At 43.4% G+C, this 21,086-nt stretch overlaps 1 protein-coding gene across 15 annotated transcripts in view; it reads right to left on the reverse strand.

Moving 5' to 3' along the window:
* Positions 1 to 21,086, reverse strand: part of NCAPG2 (non-SMC condensin II complex subunit G2) — a 74,110-nt gene that overhangs the window by 26,233 nt on the left and 26,791 nt on the right. For 11 of the 15 annotated variants that reach the window (XR_006199445.1, XR_006199444.1, XR_006199446.1 and 8 more), the window contains 10 exons: positions 17,613 to 17,792; positions 15,768 to 15,920; positions 10,401 to 10,623; positions 10,075 to 10,172; positions 5,668 to 5,841; positions 3,343 to 3,413; positions 2,214 to 2,364; positions 1,922 to 2,095; positions 546 to 662; positions 283 to 423 (listed from right to left, as the gene is read on the reverse strand). Coding sequence is in view for 11 of the 15 variants with exons in the window: in XM_042927256.1 (XP_042783190.1) it covers positions 283 to 423; positions 546 to 662; positions 1,922 to 2,095; positions 2,214 to 2,364; positions 3,343 to 3,413; positions 5,668 to 5,841; positions 10,075 to 10,172; positions 10,401 to 10,623; positions 15,768 to 15,920; positions 17,613 to 17,792 (1,482 nt within the window). In the remaining 4 variants the exon portion in view is untranslated. The remainder of the gene's footprint in view (positions 1 to 282; positions 424 to 545; positions 663 to 1,921; positions 2,096 to 2,213; positions 2,365 to 3,342; positions 3,414 to 5,667; positions 5,842 to 10,074; positions 10,173 to 10,400; positions 10,624 to 15,767; positions 15,921 to 17,612; positions 17,793 to 21,086) is intronic. The other 4 variants (XM_042927257.1, XM_042927259.1, XM_042927260.1 and 1 more) reach the window with 1 other exon arrangement.

Raw genomic sequence — 21,086 nt, forward strand, 5'->3', positions numbered from 1 at the left:
GATACTTTAGTTCTCATTTTTATTTCCATAAGAAATCTGGAAACCCATTTTATGTAATTCCATAAACATTACTAAACACCTATTACATGCAATGTATAAGATTACATAAAAATTACATGGTTTAGGTTTTGGGAAAAGACAAACTCTAGATGCTGAAATGACACTGTGAGTACTTAAGAAGAGCAACACTACTATCCAAGTTACAACTTTAAGATAGAAAATAAAATCTGAAACCGCATCACGAACTTGAAGAGAAGGTTTCCGTGTTTAAAGACTTCTAACCTGGATAATCTGCTGATAAACAACCCTGTGAAGCTTGAGATATTCTTCTTCTTGATCTTGGATAAAAGATAGAACTTTGTTTTCTAACCAAAACCCAGTGTCTTCCAAAATGGACAGGTAAACTTTTCCTTCTGAGCAGAACTGTCCAACAACAGAAAGACAAATTAGTACCAGAACCAGTATTGCCAACACACTTCGTACTGGGACACAGCCAGGTGTCACTCACCTTGTGACTTCACAAGTGTGTCACTTCACACACTCACCTTGTGCTGAAGATGAATACTCAGCCGGCAGTGGAGGCTGAAGGCTCGCAGAGCCATCGCTTCATTAAAGTTGTGAGGTTTCCCACCTGGCGACTGCAAAATTGATTCCAGATCTGCCTGCAAGACAAAAAAAAAACCCGTGGCCACGTTCCACTGTGTACGTGAGGACGACCTGACTACCTTCACACACAGTTACAGCGGGAGGGTGACACCCTGGAGCAGTGGAGGTGCTTTAATAACACGACAGAAGTTTCTGAGGAATGTAGTCTTCCCTTCTCTCCCTTCCAACACCCCTGCCCCTTCTAAAACAAGGTAAAAACTCGTAACAGTCATTGCTCAAGAACAGTCAGGATCAAGCACACAAAGCGTTTGCCCCGGGGGCAAATTCTGACCTGCTCCTGACCGGGACAGGACAGCCCGCCAGAGGAAAGAGGAAGAAAGGCAGCTCCTCCCAGGAATGATCCTCTCGGTGCTCAGGAAGGGCCAGAGCCTTAGCACGCCCACAGTTCCCTAACCTTGTACCCTAAAGGAGCAAGGCCTTAGTGCTGGGAAGCTTATGGGAGTCTGTGTCTGGCTGTCACATGAAGAGGGAGAAGGTTCCATCAGCGTTAGTAGGTGGGGATACCCTCTGTGCCCCTAGTAGCAAAGCCTGTAGGGAATGCCCCCACCCGTCTTTCCCAGAACCCATAGGCAGCCTTAATTTTTGGACAGCAGCACAGCCAGTGCTCAGCTTAGTCCACGGGCAAAATCCCAGCACTGCCTACCCATGCCTGGGCATCAGCCGTGGTCCATCTCCTTCCCTGGATGACTGTGCGCCTCCTTTTCCTCCTTCAGACCTCTCCCTCCCTTTCGTCATCTGATGCCCATGCTGAGCACTGGAGGCTCTGCCTCTGGCCCGACCAAACTCCACAGCAGTACCAGAGGCTGTCTCTGAGGGCTGGTGCTGGAGGATATGGCCAGAAGCCAGTAAGGAAGAAGGAAATGCTGAATTCACAGGAAACACTCTCCAAAGATTCCTGGAAAAGCTTGCCAAGGACTGTGAGGGTAAACTAGTATTCCGGCATCAATGCGTAAGAGTAGGTAAAGCAAGAGAAGGGCAGGAAGAAGCCTTCCTACGGACTGGCATGTTCTGAGAAACAGGGTTTTCCAAAGGCCCAGAACTGTGACTGGCCCCCGTCTTGCCCCCCCACCCCCCGCCACGTTAGTCATCTGCTTCTCATGTCTTCATCTACAAATTGAAGGAGGGGCTTAGATAACTCTTAACTCCTTTCCAGCTAGAAAAATTTTACACTCTAAGTATGAAAAGTCTGGATCTTATTTTTCACTCCTAATTGCATGGGCTCCCTCAACTTTCCTCATCTGTTCTATAAAGTTACCTTTGACATTTCAAGTGCTTTCAAGAGGTGGTTAAGTTTCTTCCGGGGAGCAGAGAGCAAGCACTGTCGATTCTTTGGATGGGTGAGCAAATACTCTACGTAAACCAGCGCCAAATCAGGTTTTACAGGGCGTGTATCGTGGATCTGCACTTTCCGATTAGATGCTGAGTTACTCTGAAAGAATACAGCGATAAACTGGCAATTAAAACACATGTTCCCAGGAAAGCATATGATTTTCTAATACACACGTGTCCTCATTCAGCAATTTTAAAGGAACAAGACACAAATATACCTTGCTCTGGGGCTGTTCTGGCAGCCAGTCACAAACGAGTTCCAGAATGTGTCCCACTTGTCCCCAGGAGCAGAGACAGTCCAACAAAGTACAATAGCGCTTGTCTGCTTCTCCTTCCTCTTGGTTTCTTAATGTGGAAATCACACCACAGCTGAAAATGCCAAATACATAAAATCAGACCTAATATTGATTCACTAACAATTTCCCACTTTTCAAAAAGGTAAAAAAATAAAGTTAAACAAGTGAGGGTACATAAGGCCTTCCCAACATAGAACATTCAGACCTTCTCCGCTGCAGGAATAAATACAGCTTTCCCACAGTTACTACTCGGGCTCGGTCCCAACATAAAAGGCTGAATGTGAACACAGCTTTAGGAACACGGAGGCCAAGGCTGTCCGATACAAGTGTTAAGTTATCAAGGACGTGCCAGGGCCATGAGACCCCCAGACCTTCTTTTCTGTCAGCTCTTTCAGACCCTAGAGCAAAGATTCCTAGTGCTTGGGAAAGAATTTTTGTTTAGCATCAGAACATCCATTTTTCCACAAATACGAATTAACATGAGTCATTTTTGCTGAGATAATAACTGACACTCTAGAACAACGCTATCCAGTGAAAATGCAGCACGAGCCACAAAAGCAAGCACTTAGGTCATTTCAAGTTTTCTGACAGCCGCCTTTAAAAAAGTAAAGAAAAACAGGCATGATTAATCTCCATAACCTATCTTATCCGATCCACCACCTCCACAGGGCTGTCCTCCGGCACAGCTGACAGGAAACTACCAGCTCCTCACGCCCCTCCATCCACCCCAGGCCCCTAGCCCACGTGCACTCCGCGCCCTCGGCACACCTCGCCCAGGCGGCCACATGCAGACGTGCAGGCCTCGCAGCTCCAGAGCCCCTCATGCAGCCTTGACAAACAGACCCCCCACACGGTGGAGCCCACAGCTTATGTTCCACGTGGGCTCTGATCCCTCAGCGACTGCAGAGCCCAGTGGAGACTGCATCCTGCGGCTCTCCCGCCACCGCTGTGAGCTTGAAGCTGAAGTGGGGCCGTGTGCTGAGCCTCACGTGAATAACAGAGCACAACACTGGCAGGGTTCCCGCCCCACCACCGTCCCAAGAGAGGATACCTGAAGGCGGGCACAGCAGAGGCTGGCATAAAGGACATGAGCATAAACAAAGGAGTCTTGCAGCGATCATCCTAAAAGCATACAAAGGGGAAAAAAGGGTACTTAAACATGATGACGTTGTGAAAGGCTCTCTGTACAACTTCCTGGTAAAGGTAAAGCAGTCTGCAGACTGCTCAGTAGGAACCATAGCATTCCTCTCAGTGCTCACGGGGACACTTAGACCTACTGCTCAGCCTCATGTCTGATAAGCAGCTTCAAAGTTTTACGTGACATTTTACCACTTTGTGTGATGTATTAATTTGTGCAAATATTGATTAAGCACCTACTGCGTACGAGTTGCCAACCTAGATCCCAGGGATACACTGGTAACCAGAATAGACAAATTCTTTGCTATCAAGGCACATACTTCTATTTTAAACACAATACTGTTGAGAGAGAAAAAAAAATTAACTCTGTACACTCAGAATCCTAAAAATAAATGTCAAGAGAATGAAACTAGTCAGAAAATAATTTTTCCATAAAATAATCAGAATATATTTGGGAAGACAGAATAGTTTAATGGAAAATGTACAGGCTTTAGAGTTACCAAGCCAAATCTAGGTGCAATCAGACTCCACAGTTTTACCAGCTGGAACAGCACAGAGAAGGAGGCAGCCTCTGAGGTCTGTTTCCTCCTCTGCCAAAGGGGAAAGGGCTGTTGGGAGGACCGGGTAGGGCACACAGGGCAGAGCCAACAACAGCACCCAGTACATGGTGACACTTAATAAGCTCTAACTACACCAGTATTACTGTGATGACACCATAACAAAAAGTGGACCAGGCCCAATCAAGAACACTTAATAAAAAAGATTCTTGGTTGGCTGGGAGAATAAGAGATGATGGATCCTAACAGAAAAAAAAAATAACAATTTTCCTGAAAATATACATGAAACGGTAACAAGGGCAACATCAAAATTTGATCTGCAAATAATCTGCATTCAGTTGGAGTGAACCCACCCTTACTCCCAACTCCCAATGAAGAAAGTATTTTCTTAATATTATAAAAGTAGACTGATAATTACCGCTAATTCTACTCTGAGTAATAGGCTGTTTTTTCACTTACAAGGATGCCCACAAGGTTCTCTGAGCAACTGAGGGCAGAGAAGCTCTCTTGCCTGAATCATCTGGAACTGAATTAATTAGCTGCCTTCCTTAGGTCCCTATATACCTGCAGGCCGCAGTGCTCATTTGTCACCTCGTCCTGTACCCTATGGGCCTCTGTGTTATCTGCTGAGAATTCAGAGATAATGCTGGTTTCATGGCCCAATGTAATTATTTGAGCTTTTAAATGTACTAATAACTTTGGCAATTTAGATTATTTACCTTCCTGACAGGTCACAGTTGCATTTCAGGGGCACAATGAAGCTCAGACACTTGACAGTCACAGAAGCGTAGCTCAGAAAAGCTAAGAGGTCAAGGTCACATAAGCAGTTTTGGAAGAGTCCAGAAGTAAAATTTAGCAAGAGAAGGATGTTTCATAAAACCTACGGTCTTTCTATATTTAAATCATGCTTTCTTTATAACTGGGAGTAAATATGTATTTCTAGCACAATCTTATTTTTGTTTTGGAAATAATAAACTTCCCTCAGAAGTAAAAAGTCACAGCTGGTTAAGTGTCCAACTTCGGCTCTGGTCACGATCTCACAGTTTGTGGGTTCGAGCCCTGTGTCGGGCTCTGTGCTGACGGCTCAGAGCCTGGAGCCTGCTTCAGATTCTGTGTCTCCCTCTCTCTGCCCTCCCCCACTCATACTCTCTCTCTGTCTCTCAAAAATGAATAAGTGTTAAAAAAATATTTTTTTAAAAAAAGAAGTAAAGAGTCAAGAAATAAAAAGAGTTTCCTTCATCAAAATAGAAGTTATGTATGTGATTCTATTTGCAGACACAACTCAAACACTTCAGAAACCCATCTGCTTACAGTGTGCCATCAAATGCCTACAAGTGCCCACAAAACTCCGTGGCTATGGCATCGTGTTAGCAGACTCCTCTTTCTCAATCCCTGCTAACCACACTAGATTCCCAAATAGTGTTACAGACCATTAAAGACACAAAGGCTGAGCACTTACACCCACATTTCCCTCCGTGCTGGGGAAATGAGGCTGAAAGACATATGGCCTCCACCCTCGAGAAAGGCCAAGAGGCCACCTATCCTGCCAGGTAAGAGCTGGGTCAGTATTCCTCACTTACAGATGACAAACTAGGTCCAGACAGGTAAGTGTGCCAGGCACTTCTGCTAATTCTGCACAAATGTAATCTTAACACGCCTGCCCGCTGTGTGAGCAGCCTTACCTTAAAGACTTTCAGGTACTCAGGGAGCACAGAGGCAAACTTGTTAATGGTGTAAACTCTGGCTTCTTTGTTATTTTCCATACTTCTATGAATACTTTTCCAGAGAATTACAACGATTTCTAATAAACCGGCCATGGATGCAACATCACTTACAGACAGTGTTTTGTCCAGAACCTAAGATACAAATAAACTGATTGTGACAGAATCAAATCTTAACAACCATTATGATAACGGCTTTATCGTTAAAAGTACATGCCAGAATTCCAGACCTAAAGCAGAATGTGAAGTATACCAAGTCTATTTTCATTTCCTAAAAAGGACTTTGTCTTCTATTTGAAAATCTCTACTAGAGGTGAAGGTCTTTAAAAACCCATTCAAGAAGTAAATGCTAAATTAACACTATATCCTTTCAATAAACAGTTTATATGAATTAAAAATCCTTGGGGCGCCTGGGGGGCTTAGTCAGTCAAGCGTCCAGCCTCAGCTCAGGTCATGTTCTCACGGTTCAGGGGTTCGAGCTCCAAGTTGGGCTCTATGCTGACAGTGTGGAGCCTGCTTCAGATCCTCTGTCTCCCTCTCTCTCTGCTCCTCCCCAGCTTATGCTCTCTCTCTCTCTCTCTCTCTCTCTCTCTCTCTCTCAAAAATAAACATTAAAAAAAATCCTCTAAAAATAAAAACGTAAACTATTATCTTTAAGGACATAATACGTGAGTACAGAACATATTTTTCTTTTACTATATCTTCTAAGTCGCAAGATGTTACTTCTCGCCATGAACTTTGATGTGAACAGACTGGGAGAGGAGGGAAGAACTGTAAAATGTGATTTACTTAGATGTGATTGCTACTGAGACTCCACTACAAACTCAGCCCTATCAGATCACCCCAGGCTGTCTGCCAGGCACTCCACTCTGTGGGCCTGGTAGGTCCAGCTCCCGAACTCTGGTATAAGGGCTGATGATGACCAACTCCCACTCGATCGTGGACTTCTTCACACACCTTTCACATCTTCTGAGCTTATGCTGGCTGTAAGCAATAATCACCGCTGTGTTCCTCTGAGTGCTCCACTGAAACCACAAATGCACTCTGGGTACGTCTTCTTCTGTACGGAACACAGGCCCCACACTGCCACAACCAGCTCGGACACACACTGACGGGGTCTGCTAGCCAGCCCTAGAATGGGACTGTACCAAACATAGTCTGATAACTTGCCAACAACCACTACAGACAATTTCCAGAAAAGGGTCTACAAAAGAGGATTCATTTCAGGTACTGGTATTATGCTATCTACTCAAATGCAATGGGAAAAGATAGTTTAAAAGAAAACAAAACTTGGGGAGCCTGGCTGGCTCAGTCAAAAGAGCATGCAACTCTTAATCTCAGGGTCATGAGGTCAAGCCCCATGTTGGGTGTAGAGATTACTTAAATAAATAAATAAACTTTAAAAAAGAAAAGAAACTTAAGGAGGGTACACAGAAAAAGCAAAAGTGGCTTCTACATAAATCTAGATTTTTCATTACACACTTAACACTCCGAATAAGCTATGGCCAAATTTGAAAAGCAATCAAACTACTAAAGGCTTAGAGAAACCACTGAAAGAATGATACAAATAACAGATTGACAAAATTCCATTCTGTATTTAACTTTACTTTTTACCATTCCAATGTTTAGCATAGCAGCCTTATCATTAAAGTCTCAAGAAAAAGCCACCACTGCTTTTTCACAAAAATGTGCTAAGTTCCTAAGTAAGATTTCATTAAATAGGAAGCCAATTTTTTATTTTAGCAGAGAACATCTTTGATTGTTAGTAGTTAGCAATGAGTAAAAGAATGACTTCAAAAATTTTGCTTTTAGCTACCTAGATATTCTTAGAATGAGAATATCCACATGACAAAGTGTGCTTCTTGTCTAGCACAAACTATAACAGTCCTAAATATTTCTAAACTCTTCTGTTTTCTACTAATATAGAAACTGACCCAAAATGTTGTAAAATGCAAGCTTTCTCAGTTATACCTAGGTTTCTAATAACAGAGGTATGGGGTTCCTTCAATATTTAAAAAACTTAATAGTCTCAGGGCGCCTGGGTGGCTCAGTTGATTAAGCGTCCTACTTCAGCTCACGTCATGATCTCACAGTCCATGAGTTCGAGTCCCACGTCGGGCTCTGTGCTGACAGCTCAGAGCCTGGAGCCTGCTTTGGATTCTGTGTCTGCCTCTCCCCCAACTCGTGCTCGCTCTCTCTCTCTCTCTCTCTCTCAAAAATATAAATAAATAAATAAAATGTAAAAAAAAAAAAAATGGAATAGTCTCTCAACTAATACATCACAAACATGTTTTTTCTCTTCTGCAAAACCATTTCCACCATCAGAGTGAGTTTGCGAGGGTGGCCCACAGAGAGGCTGTGCTTGCTCCATGGCCAGGACACTCAGCTCCCTGTGCATCACTGCGTCCACTTCCCATCCTGTGACCCCACGTGCCCTGCAAAAGTGGAGTGAGGCCACCATGCTGGCATCTCCAGCTGAGGGTTCTGAAGATGTAGGAGCAGACATGGGATCACTTTCCTGAAAAGTTCTGCCCAATCTGTATATTGAGGGAAAAGCTCTGAAGACAGGAACTCCAATTCCACCGAACATAAAAGCAGAACCAACTCCAATGCCCTGGGCTGAAGGCTTCCCAAATCCAGGCCATGAAGGCCTGTGAGTGGCTGGAACTGCTAGTCAGGGCCCACTGCCAGGATAAAAGCCAGTCCCACTCTTTTCTGCTCTTTTCTCCTTTATTCCACATCTGCCTCCCTGACTGGGACTGAGGACGACTTGCTTAAGCAGGGACTGGGCTGCTGGAGTGCTGGGCCTCCAGCTGCATGGGCTCAGGAGGCCCCAGGGAGCATCCGGGAGATATTAGGCCGGCGAACAGGCCAGGCTGCAGCTATAGCCCCAAGCAAACCTGTCAGCCTCTCCTAGAAAAAGGCCTGTGTCAGAGGTGGTGAGACACAGGATGGGAGTGTGGCAGGGTCAGACCAATGCACGGACCTCTCCTCGCAGCCTATATGCAGTACCATGTTTCAGCAAAAGGGCAGATTGTCTTTTAGGACTTCCTGTTTTTAAGTATGCTCCACACTCAATGTGGGGCTTACAACTCACAACCCTTAGGGGCGCCTGGGTGGCTCAGTCGGTTAAAGTGTCGGACTTCAGCTCAAGTCATGATCTCACAGTTTGTGAGTTTGAGCCCCGCGTCAGGCTCTGTACTGACAGCTCAGAGCCTGGAACCTGTTTCGGATTCTGTGTCTCCCTCTCTCTCTCTCTGCCCCTCCCCTGCTCACACTCTGTCTGTCTGTCTCTCTCTCTCAAAAATAAATAAATGTTAAAAGAAGAAGAAGAAAAAAAAAAAACTCACAACCTGAGATCAAGAGTCACATGCTCACCTAACTGAGCCAGCCAGAGGCCCCTTTTGGGACTTTTATTTATTTTATTTCATTATTATTTTTTAAAGTTTATTATTTTTGAGAGGGAGAGAGAACATGAGCGGGGAAGCCAGGGAGGGGCAGAGAGAGGAGGGAGATAGGATCTGAAGCAGGCTCCATGCTGCCAGCACAAAGGCCCACGTGGGGCTCAAACCCATGAACCCTGAGATCATGCATGACCTGAGCCGAAGTTGGACAGCCGACTGAGCCACCCAGGTGCCTGTGACTTTTTTTAAAGACCAGTTTCTCACCTATGTGGGTACTATAAAACTACCTCCAAATTTTACTTTAGATGTACCTAAGCATGAAAGTTGTTTATAAGCTTAAGATACTGCTTATAAGTAATGCATGTCTAAGTCTTAAATTTCTTTTATCGGGTCACTCTGGATTCTGAGTAAATAGCAGCTAACTAGTCCCTTTGATTAATTACTGTTTAAAAGACAATTCTAAATAAAGATTATTCCTAGAAATTCAACCCCAAGATGTTTCTAGTAGACTGTTACAGCAATGGCTAGCAGTAAACCCTTAAGAACACTACTACCCATTAATTATAAAATATGGTAACATCCGGAATCCAATCCAGGTGTATGTTACACCTACATTGAATTAAAATATACAGAGAACCTTAAGGCAAAGAAAATGTGGGATAGGGTGTTACCAGTAATAAACTTCCCTGTGTATTAAATACTACCCAAATCCCACAACAAACTACAAAGGATACAGAGCAATTCTTTCAAAAACATTAATTATGACCTTCCAAAATAATTAGTTGAACTATCAATAGTAAAGGAATAAATGGAAAATAAAATATTGTTAACATGACACTCCATGGGAATGCCAGCTTTGATCCAGTGTTCTGGCTCTCTCTGAGCATGGGTCCCGGGGCCTAGTCTTCACCGAGATAACTCGGCCGCAGCTGTGGCTGGGCCTGGGCAAGCTGACTGCACTCACGTTCTCCTTCTCCCTCTCCTCGTGGCCCTCGTGGCCCTCTTGTGCTGCCCTCCGGATGCAGGCATTCAAGCAATGGCGAATCACATGAATCAGCTTTGCTAAAATGTTTAAGATAATCAATAATTAATTTGTGTTTCTTCAACAAAACCATCTTTCTAATAGTAAAATTATAATCCCAAACAATCAAAAGTATTATTGTAACGGAAATCATTAAGAAATGCATTCAAGCGTGAAGCTCGTTAAAATGACCAACACTGAAGACAAGTAACACTAACTATGCTTCAGGCAGACAATATAACAAGTACTGAGAAGTGAATGTCCAGCACCTATATTAGTGCAGGCCGTGTGCTCGTGGGCGTGCTGATAGAACTTCCTGGCAGCTGCGTGGTTCATCTGGACCAGTGTGACGCAGCGCTCGCACCATACCTCCTCGGGCTGGTTCACAGGCAGGAAAGAGTTGAAGATGAGGTTCACCAGGCGTCGAGACACAGGCCGGGAATCTGACTCCAGACGAACCAAAATATGCTCCATGGGGCATATTTTCCAAAACTATATATAAAGCATACACAGAAGGAAAATGGTCAATTGTCCCTATAATCTTGAAAATACTTTAAGCAAAATTTCCTGAGCAAAATCAAAAAGGAACTAATTTTTCTATTCCAAAAAAACTCATTTCAAATGACTACACCAGAATCTGTGACTCTTCTGTACAGAAATTAGAATAAACCAATATTTTAAAAAGCACTGACAGGAACACCTGGGCAGCTCAGACGGTTAAGCATCTGACTCTTGATTTCAGTTTAGGTTAGTTTGAGCTCCACATCAAGCTCTCTGCTGTCAGCACAGAGTCTGCTTTGGATCTTCTGTCCCCCCACCCTTCCCCCAGTAGCACTCTCTCAAAAATAAACAAACATTAAAAAAAAAAAAAAAAAAAAAAAGCACTGACAAGGGCACCTGGGTGGCTTAGTCAGTTGAGTGTCCAACTCTTGATTTCCACTCAGGTCATGATCTCACGGTTTGTGAGTTTGAGCCCCACGTGGAGCCTGCTTGGGATTCTGTCTCTCCCTCTCTACTCCTCCTCCCCCCCCACCCGGCCCCCGCTCGCTCTCTCCCCCTCTCTCAAAATAAATACTTAAAAAAATATAAAAAGAAGCACTGACATACAAGGTGCCAAGTAGAACACTGTTGAGAGGGTTAATCATAACTAATCAGTATCATGCTCGGTATAAACTCTCAAATGATAGCTATGACTATCGGTCTAATAATTTAAAAATTTCCTAAAACACCATAACTTTTAGCCCATTAATGTGAAAAGTGTATAGAAAAATTTACAACAGTCTTGACACAGAAAGCTGAAGTGGACACCCCATTCCGTACCGTGGAGAACAGAGGCATCACCCCTGAACCCCAGTGGTACCTGGTCCACTGCCCACAGGGGGCAGCACCCTCTGGTGCATCCCTGCCTCCCTCTGCAGTGCCAGCTCGCCTAGATGACCACCGGCCTCCTCTAGCCCACCTTACAGCTGCTGCACAGCCACAACTGTCCCATAGCCCTCCAGTCAAAAGCCTCAAAGTTGTCCACCGCCTACAGAAAAGGGCCAAACTTGTAAGCAAGACACTCCAGACAAGAGAAAAACTAGTAGACAGAAAATAGATTCTCATGGTGAAATGTTCAAATCCTGTCCCAGTCACTTCTCAGCTGGCATCTGGTGGTCTCCTCACCTGTCTAGTGGGGACACCATGACATGCATGCTCCTCGAAGACCTGCCTCCAACAGCCAGTCCCTCTTTCCAGTATTTTCAGCTAGATCTTTCTCATCAGCATTTAAGTATTTTTCAACTCATTCCAAACCCTAAAACAAAAAGCCTCCCCATGAAACTCTGCTTGAATTTCCTGTCTTCTTGCAGCTCACTTTACCTCCCACCCTGGAACCCGCCTCTACCTACCCACTACACCTCAACCCATAGAAACATGGCTTCTACCCTCACTGAACTTGTTCTTGCCAAGATCATAATGACCTCCTATTAAAAATCCAGATGAACATATTCACGCCTCCCCTTACAGGAAACCTCTGAGCATCTGACGCTACTGATCACTTCTCCCAGAAATGTCCGAGGACACTTCTGCTCAGACACCTCATGGTACTTCTGAAAAAGTTTTTGGAGTAAAGACAATAACTAAGCCCAAGCCCTACACCAAACACTTCTACTCACGCTGGTACCGGGGGAAGCAAATAGCACCCCCGTGCTTCCAGCAGTAAGCCACACAGAGACGACAGTGTTCTCAGCCCTTGTCCTGCCAGGGGCAGGCATCTTCACAGAAGAGAGCCCACTGCCAGCTAACTCCAGCACTGACTCAGAGAGTGACTGGAGACTCTTACTCAAAAGTGAAAGGCAGTGCTTTCGAGGTTCAAGAGAAGAAGGTGGCAATGAGTCCAAGGATCTGACAGCTTTGACCACCTCCCCTGCTCCCTTCCTGCCTGAGTGTCAGTCCAGATGGATCACTGGTTTTGAGTGCGAATGTACTGAGGTGCAGCCCTAAACAGCACATCTGTGGGTAACAATGACACCAGTAAAAAACACTTCCCAAAACATTCAAGTGCACGTAACTATCCGGCGCAATTTCACAACCATGCAAAAGCAGATTCAACCCAAGACTAAAATAACCAATGAATGGACTGACAGTTCACCTGCTCTACTAAGCCGCCTGCAACATCACAGGAAGGTAGGCGAGAGTGGTGTGCAGGCCATACACTGATGCAGAATGGAAGCAGATAGCCTAAGGGACAGAGCGGATACCTCCAGATTGCTGACTTCCTCTGGGCAACAGTACCCTCAGCAGGAGCATCACACTTTCCCCACGTGAGAACTTGCGGGTCAAGATAATTCTGCCATTAGTAAATGTCAACTTCAGAACGTGCACAGCAACACAGTTCCCAAGAGGGGAAACCCAAGAGGAAAGAGGAAGTCCTCACCTTGAGAACTCAGGTAAGCAGGGGCTCTTCAAGACTCAAAACCTCAGAGCTCCAACCCGGCTACAAGGAATACAACCAAGAAACATCCCAGAGCCCAGCACAACAGCCCAGCCACAGAGCCAGTACCTGAGAGGTCTTTCATGACTGTCCCCATTCACATTAAAGAGTTGACTCCTGGGCCGTCATGGAGACTAGACCATCTTGAATGGGAACTAGCCATCAGCACTTTTACCAAATGTCAAGGTTCCAGGTGTGACTCTTAAAACTAACATTTCCCGCAAGTCTGCCTTTCCAGAAACTCCCCATATTCGCTTGTTTTTCTCTGATTCACTTTTCTCAAATAAAATGCAGAGCAGGGGTACCTGGATGGCTCAGTTGGTTAAGTGTCTGGCTCTTGATTTCAGCCCAGGCTCTGTGCTAAGCATGGAGCCTGCTTTGGATCCTCTCTCTCTGCCCCTCCCCTGTTCGTGCTCTGTCTCTCTTTCTCAAAATAAATAAAAAATAAACATTAAAAAAAAATAAAATGCAGAACAATTCTGATTAGCCTAGGATTCTGATTCATTTTGTTTCGATTACCTGAGGTTTTATTTTATGCAAACATATCACCAGCAGGCTGATATCTGCAACAGACACGAAAGCAAGCAAATCCGTAACTGGTCTTTCGCTTCTAAAATGCTAATTGTGTCCATTACTAACACCAGGCATGACCAGTGTCTGACAGAGTAGAACAGACCCTGGTCATCCTGACATGGTGGACGATCAGCCACTTCCGCTTCCTGTTAGCTGCGTCTCCACATGCTTACCGACTGGTGGCCTTGATCTTCCAGGAGTCCTAGCATGGACACCCCACAAACCCTTCCAGAGACCTCACAGCTGTGGCACTCCCTGCCTGGCTTTTGCAGAGCTAAGGATCAAGATGGAAGAGGCATCTCAATAAAACATTATGCTTTCTTTCTCTGCTCTTCCCACTCTCCTAAAAATTCAAACTCCCCGGTCAAAGAACTTTTGTCTTCATCTTACTTGGTCTCTACGATATTCTCTTGGGTAGACCCAGTAATCAAGAAAAACCAGCTATTCTCTCCATTTCCTCACCAGTCACTACCTCAACACTCCTCTGCAAACAAGGCTGCACTTCAAACAACACTAGGCCAAACAACACTTCAAACAACACGAGGCCAACAACACTAGGCCAAACGTTAAAGACTCAGAACTACTCAGTTTTATTAAGCTGTTATAACAAACAGGGTAAAAACTGCAGCCAGCATTTTTGCTGAAACAGACATGCTGACTCTTAAATACATATGGAAATGCAAAGGACCTAAACCAGCCAAAAACCTCTGAAAGAAGAACAAAGCTGGAGGACACGCTCCAAGACGTCATGGGAACTGTTAGCAGTACAGCAGTGTGTCCCAGGGCCACGGATGTGCAAACAGATGAAAGGGCCAGAGCGGAGTCAGAAACAGCACACACAGATGGGCGACTGGGTAGGACATGGGGGAGTGGTGCTATGGAGGTCATGTAAAACAGTCTTTGGTTTTTGGTGCCTTTTTCTTTTGAACAACAGAAATTCAGAATTCAAAATTCACGAAACATAAAGCCGTAAGTATCCTGGCCTCTCCAGTGCCCCATCCCTGGACATCCAATCCCCCTCACCTCAAGCAACCATTATTAATTCCTTATTTTCCTCTAGGAAGATTTTCCTGTCTGAACAAATACATATGTATGTTTCCCATTTTATACAGCTGGCGGCACACTACACACACATCTACACTTGCTTTTCCTCGTGTCTCAGTGGTATTTCCATGTGAGCTCATCCCTTGTCATGGCCACAGGACACTCTCCCATCGCATGAGCACACCACACGTCTGTGTGGTCAGGTTGTTCCCAAATTCTGTGCTGTGACAACAGCACTTTAAAGTAAATTTCAGACAAGTATTACATGGAGAAGAAAAGCCACAGTGTTACCAAAGGAAGTTAAAAAGCTGCTAACTGAAATTTTTAGCCAAAAACTGAGTAGGACTCAAGCTAAAGGAAAACAACCTCCCTTCAAAGTTCACACGTCACAACATGCATCATGACACAATGCTCACTTCTTTGCTTCTTCCTATAAAATGTGAAGGGGGGAAGCCTCACATTCATCATTTTCCCAGGAATATTTAAGTAGTTACTATGGGGGCGCCTGGGTGGCTCAGTCGGTTAAGCGTCCGACTTCGGCTCAGGTCATGATCTCACGGTCTGTGAGTTCGAGCCCTGCGTCGAGCTCTGTGCTGACAGTGCAGAGCCTGGAGCCTGTTTCAGATTCTGTGTCTCCCTCCCTCTCTCTGACCCTCCCCCACTCATGCTCTCTCTCTGTCTCAAAAATAAATAAACGTTAAAAAAATAAAAATAAAAAAAAATAAGTAGTTACTATGTGGCAAGTATTTCAGTATTTGAACAAAAGCTTTCATGTATATGATAAAAATATCATTTAAGGTAGCAGCTGCTTGCACTAATGTCTTTCAAAAAGAAAACACACATTAATGGTATTTCTAGAAACTTCAGTGAAAATCACAAAACAAATAAAATTTTATGACACAAATTGGTAGAACATATCAGATATCGAGTAGTTTAAATGTGATTACTGAAACTCTCAGAATTAAAACTGCTTTGTCTTTCTGCTGACGAAAGCGAAGTACTTATTTATGTCACACCCTCAATGATAAAATCCTGCCTGTCCTACCTTAGCAGCCCGCACGGCTTTGACTTTCAGCAGCATATCAACAAAAGCCACTCTCACTTTCTCGGAATTGTCATGGAGACTGTATTTTAGTGCAGGCAGAAGCTGTTCTAATAACGGATGGCTTAATTTGTTATCCAAAATTATTGGCAGACACTACAAAAAAGGAGAAATATAAACAGTTCAAATTTAGAACATAAACAGTGAAAAGTACAGTTAAAACAATATTCAGTTCCATCCTTACTAATGAACTACTAGTGAAATAAATAAATATACCTACAGATAGTAACACTTTTCTAAAACAATTTCGTATAAAAAGCATGTTTCTGGGGTGCCTGAGTGGTTCAGTCAGTTAAGTGTCCGAATTTGGCTCAGGTCATGATCTCACGGTTCATGGCTTCGAGCCCCGCGTTGGGCTGAGTGCTGACAGCTCAGAGCCTAGAGCCTGCTTCGGATTCTGTGTCTCCCTCTCTCTCCGCCCCTACCCTGTTCGCGCTGTCTCTCTCTCAAAAATAAACAAACATAGAAAAAAATAAAATAAAAACAAAATAAAATAAATGAAAAGCATACTTCTAATGAATTAGTATAATTTCTTCAGATTTAAAGCAGTTATGAAATAATTCTTCAATGTTTCTCTTAGCTAAATTTTAAAAGATTTTTAGAACTGAAAGAAACACAGAACAATTGGTGGTAGCGAAGGCTCCGGAGTCAATTTGTGTCCAAAGCTGGGACCTAACAATCCTTTCACGTTTTTTTAATAGCCCATGAATTCTCAGATTTCTTGACTCAATACTGCACGGAAAGCAGAGCCCCCCATCTGGGAGACTCACGACACATGGCGACAGTCACACGTACCTCAGATGGGTGGTCCAGTGACCTGCCCAACCTCAGACCAGGTACCAGTCTAAAGATCTGATATGCTCCACCTTTACTTTCCAGTTATTAGGAAAAAGGATTTTTTAAGGAGACCTCTTTTCTTTTTTATTGGAATTAGAGTAGACATACGATATCCTATTCGTTTCAGGTGTACGACACAGTGGTTCGACAATTCCATACATCAGGCTGTGTTCGCCAGAAGTGCAGTTACCATCTGTCACCACACGATATTATTACAGTATTATTGCGATTAACTATAAAGAGACCTTATGTTTTCACCATCACACTGAAATATTTACAGATGAGCTGATATGCAGTCCTGGATTTGCTTCAAATTAATCGACAGTGGGAGACAATGGACTGTAAAGACGAGCAAGACCAATGTGTCCTGATTAACTGCTGAAACTGGATGATGGGAGAAAGGACAGTTTTGTAGGTTCTTGTTAAAAGTACATATGGTATACCAAAAAAGTCAGTTTTAATATAATTTTAAAAACTTGGGGGCACATGGGTGGCTCAGTCAGTTAAGTGTCTGACAGCTCGGAGCCTGGAGCTGCTTCGGATTCTGTGTCTCCCTCTCTCTCTGCCCCTCCCTCTTTCACACTCTGTCTCCCTCTCTCCCTCCCTCCCTCTCTCTCTCTCTCTCCCCCTCCCTCCCTCTCTCTCAAAAATGAATAAACATTAAAAGAAATTAAAATAAAAAATTAAGTACTATATATAGTTCCTCCTTTAAAAAAAAATGTGCACCACCCACCCTGGCCATACACTAAAATCAGTATTATTTCAAGTAAGACTTTTTTGTAGAAAACACTTTCAATTTGGTTTTTAAAAATGTTACTTTGGATGTACAACAAAAATGTCCGTGGTGCTTTATCAATTGGGAAGAATTATGGGTTATTTAAAAATTGTTCTTTCTCTGTATTTTCTAATTATTCTGTAAGTAAATATTGCTTATATAATTTTAAATCCTACCTTAAAGACAGAACAGCGCACGTCAGCTGAGCTTGTGTCAAATGCCAATTCCCCAGTTACTTTCTTGAGGAGATCAATAAGAATGGTCGGAGGCATCATTTCCCAGTATTTGGAAGTTATTTTACAAACACCAAGGATCCCTGTAGAACGGACCATCGGATAAGGATCTTCTAAAAGGCTCTGTAAATTGGAGGGGGGAAAAAAGACTTAAAAATCTTAGATCAGCTCCCTTTATATCAATATTTGCTTTATACATCAGCCCTCTCAGCATTCACAACAGACATTTTAAGTCCTAGAAATACTGGTCATATACAGACTTACACATCTCTTACTATTTATCATTTCTATAATTGTGCATTTAAAGAAGACAACCCAGACACATGGGTACCATAGCTGCCAATCCTATCTACAGGACTCTGTGACAGTAGAGCCTCAAACACCAGCCCCACCTTCAGCGAGGTATGCAGATGTGAGTCGATCCTACAGACACAGCCTATGTAAACCACTCTCTTGAATTTCCAAAAGGCTGAAAGACCAGAATAAAGTAATTCTACTCGTTAAAAATTTTTTTTCTAACATTTTTATTCATTTTCAAGAGACAGAGAGAGACAGAGCACGAGCAGGGGAGAGGCAGAGAGAGGGGGAGACACAGAATCCCAACCAGGCTCCAGGCTCTGAGCTGTCAGCACAGAGCCCGACGCGGGGCTCAAACTCACCTGAACCGTGAGATTATGACCTAGCCAAAATGGTTATCAGTCGTTCTGAATACAGAAAGAAACAAGATGTCATCTCTGGATGGAGTACACAACAGCACCACTAAGAACCTGAAACAACTGGGGCACCTGGGTGGCTCAGTTGGTTGAGCATCCAACTTCGGCTCAGGTCATGATCTCACGGTTTGTGGGTTCAAGCCTCGCATCGGGTTCTCTGCTCTCAGCCCAGAGCCTGTACACTGCTTTAGGTTCTGTGTCTTCCTCTCTCTCTGCCCCTTCCCCACTCGTGCTTTGTCTCTCTTCCTCTCTCAAAAATAAATAAACACTAAAAACAAACAAACAAAACCACCTGATACAACAAACAAAAACCCCCACAAAAGTAACTGATCAACTCTGCACCTAATGATACTCAGGATATACAGGAGGCAAAGGAACACAACAATTATGCCACAGGGATATGTCCCCAGGCTTCAGGAAATAAAAGAATAATTTGGCTTCTTCAACAACTAGCAAGCAAAAATGAGAGACTGAGGTTACTGGACAGGGTCTTATCAATCTATTGGCCGATCACATGCATGGGTCTTATTCAGACACAGATTCAAACAAAACTGTTAAAAGGGTCATTGAAATGTTACCCAAGGGGTGCGGGATGGCTCAGTCAGTTGAGGATCAGACTCTTGATTTCGGCTCAGGTCATGATCCCAGGGTCGTGGGATTGAGTCCCACGTCGGGCTCTGCACTGAGCATGGAGCCTGCTTGGGATTCTCTTGCTTTCCCTCTGCCCCTCTCCCCAACTCACACTCTCTAAAATAATTTTTTAAAAAATTGAAAAACAATAAGATAGAAAAGTCAAGATGACAGGTCATCAGGGAAAAAACAAACAGCAAAATAAAGAAATAAGAGAACTTTTGGAATCTGAAGAACTATTCACAAGTTTTATAGATTTTGTTTTCTGTGAATTACTTTCAGTATCATTCTTCAAAGATATATTCTGGATAATCAACTTATAAGGACACAGTCTCATACGAGTCCAGAGCCCAGATCCGGATTTCCAATCAATCGCCGTGACGACAAAGTCACTCAAAGCAATGGCACATAACTCATGATGCTCCTTCCAAAGGAAAATCACTCCATTTCGACATCCACAGACACTCACAGGAGGCCTCCATGTTTTACCTCCAAAAGAAAGTCTCCACACTACTCAAGTTCGAGAATCACAAACATAACAAGAGTATGAAAGAACAGGTGAGGCACAAGGAGGACACCAGGATATAACCATTACTCTTATTTATTGGATTATCTCCTTTATCAATCCCCATGAAAACTCATTCTCATTTACTCAGTACCTGGTCCAACAGGGTCATGAACTCTGAGCTGACCTGCAGACCAAATCTGGCCCAGGCTCATCTGTGTGTGGCCCACAATGCCTAAGAATGGTTTTTCATTTCTAAATGCTTGGAAAAAACCAAAAGAATAATATTTTGTGACATGTGAACATTCCATGAAATTCAAATTTTGGTGTCCTCAAATGCAGTTTTACTGGAACAAACCACACTCTCATTTCTGTGCAGTCCATGACTGCTTCTGTTCCACAATGGCAGAGTAGAATAGCTGTGACCATGTGGCCCACGGACTTAAATTCATTATCATCTGGCCTGTTGCAGGGACAGTTTTCTGACTGCTCTTTATTATACTGCACTGCCTCCTAAAAGGCGTTAGGAAAGAACAGGCATTGAGAAAAAGCAAATTCAAACTAACAGACTGAATATCTTGGTAAACCAGCAGGGGTGGGGAAAATCAAGGCATAGAAAAAATCCTTAAAAGTTTCAAAAGCACTTCATGCTAGAAAACACTGCACAATATTTTAGCAGTCCTGGGAAAAAAAAATTACTTTGAACATACAATTCTTCTACCTGGCCAAACTATAAATTAGGTGCCAGGGGAAAAAAAATAACACTTTGGGATTCAAACACTCAGAGACACATACCACCCCAAAAATGCCCTGCAAACAAAGAAGGATGGACGGAAACTATTTCATAGGCTTTGATGATTTCCCATGAGTTCATTTCACCCCCAAAAGGGAGTCACGGCCTCCACAGGATATGGTGCTTACATACAAGCCTTTCCCTATTAAAGCTGAAACTCTTATTGTTTTTAATTTTTAAAGTATTCTTTTAAAACTCCATTTAGACACTGACATCTCACTTTTATGAGACTGATAAGTTTTGATCCTTGAAAAATATAAACCTATCTCCACTAATACATAATCTTAAGCAACTATAACATCAATGTTTTCTACAATCTTTTTTTAATGTATTTAAAGTTTATTTATTTTGAGAGAGACAGAGAAAGCACAAGTTGCGGGGGGAGGGACAGACAGAGACAGAAGGGGTGGGGGGAGAGAGAGAATCCCAAGCAGGCTCCAGGCTGCCAGCGCAGAGCCCAATGCAGAGCTTGAACCCACGAAACCATGAGATCGTGACCTGAGCCGACACCAGGAGCCAGTCACTTAACTGACTGAGCCACCCAGGTGCCCCTACAATCCACTATATTCTAGAGGAATGTTGTAGAATGTAATTATTGTTCTGAAAAAACATTTAACTTCAATAATTAATATTCAAATAAAATATTACTTAATAATTTTTTTAAAGATCTCATTTTTTGGTAAACTTTACACCATAGGGCTCAAACTCACAACCCTGAGATCAAAAGTCACATGCTCCAGACGCCCCTATCATTTAATAATTTTTATTTTTAATAA

This window comes from Panthera leo, chromosome A2, assembly GCF_018350215.1.
Source record: "Panthera leo isolate Ple1 chromosome A2, P.leo_Ple1_pat1.1, whole genome shotgun sequence".
NCBI lineage: Eukaryota > Metazoa > Chordata > Mammalia > Carnivora > Felidae > Panthera > Panthera leo.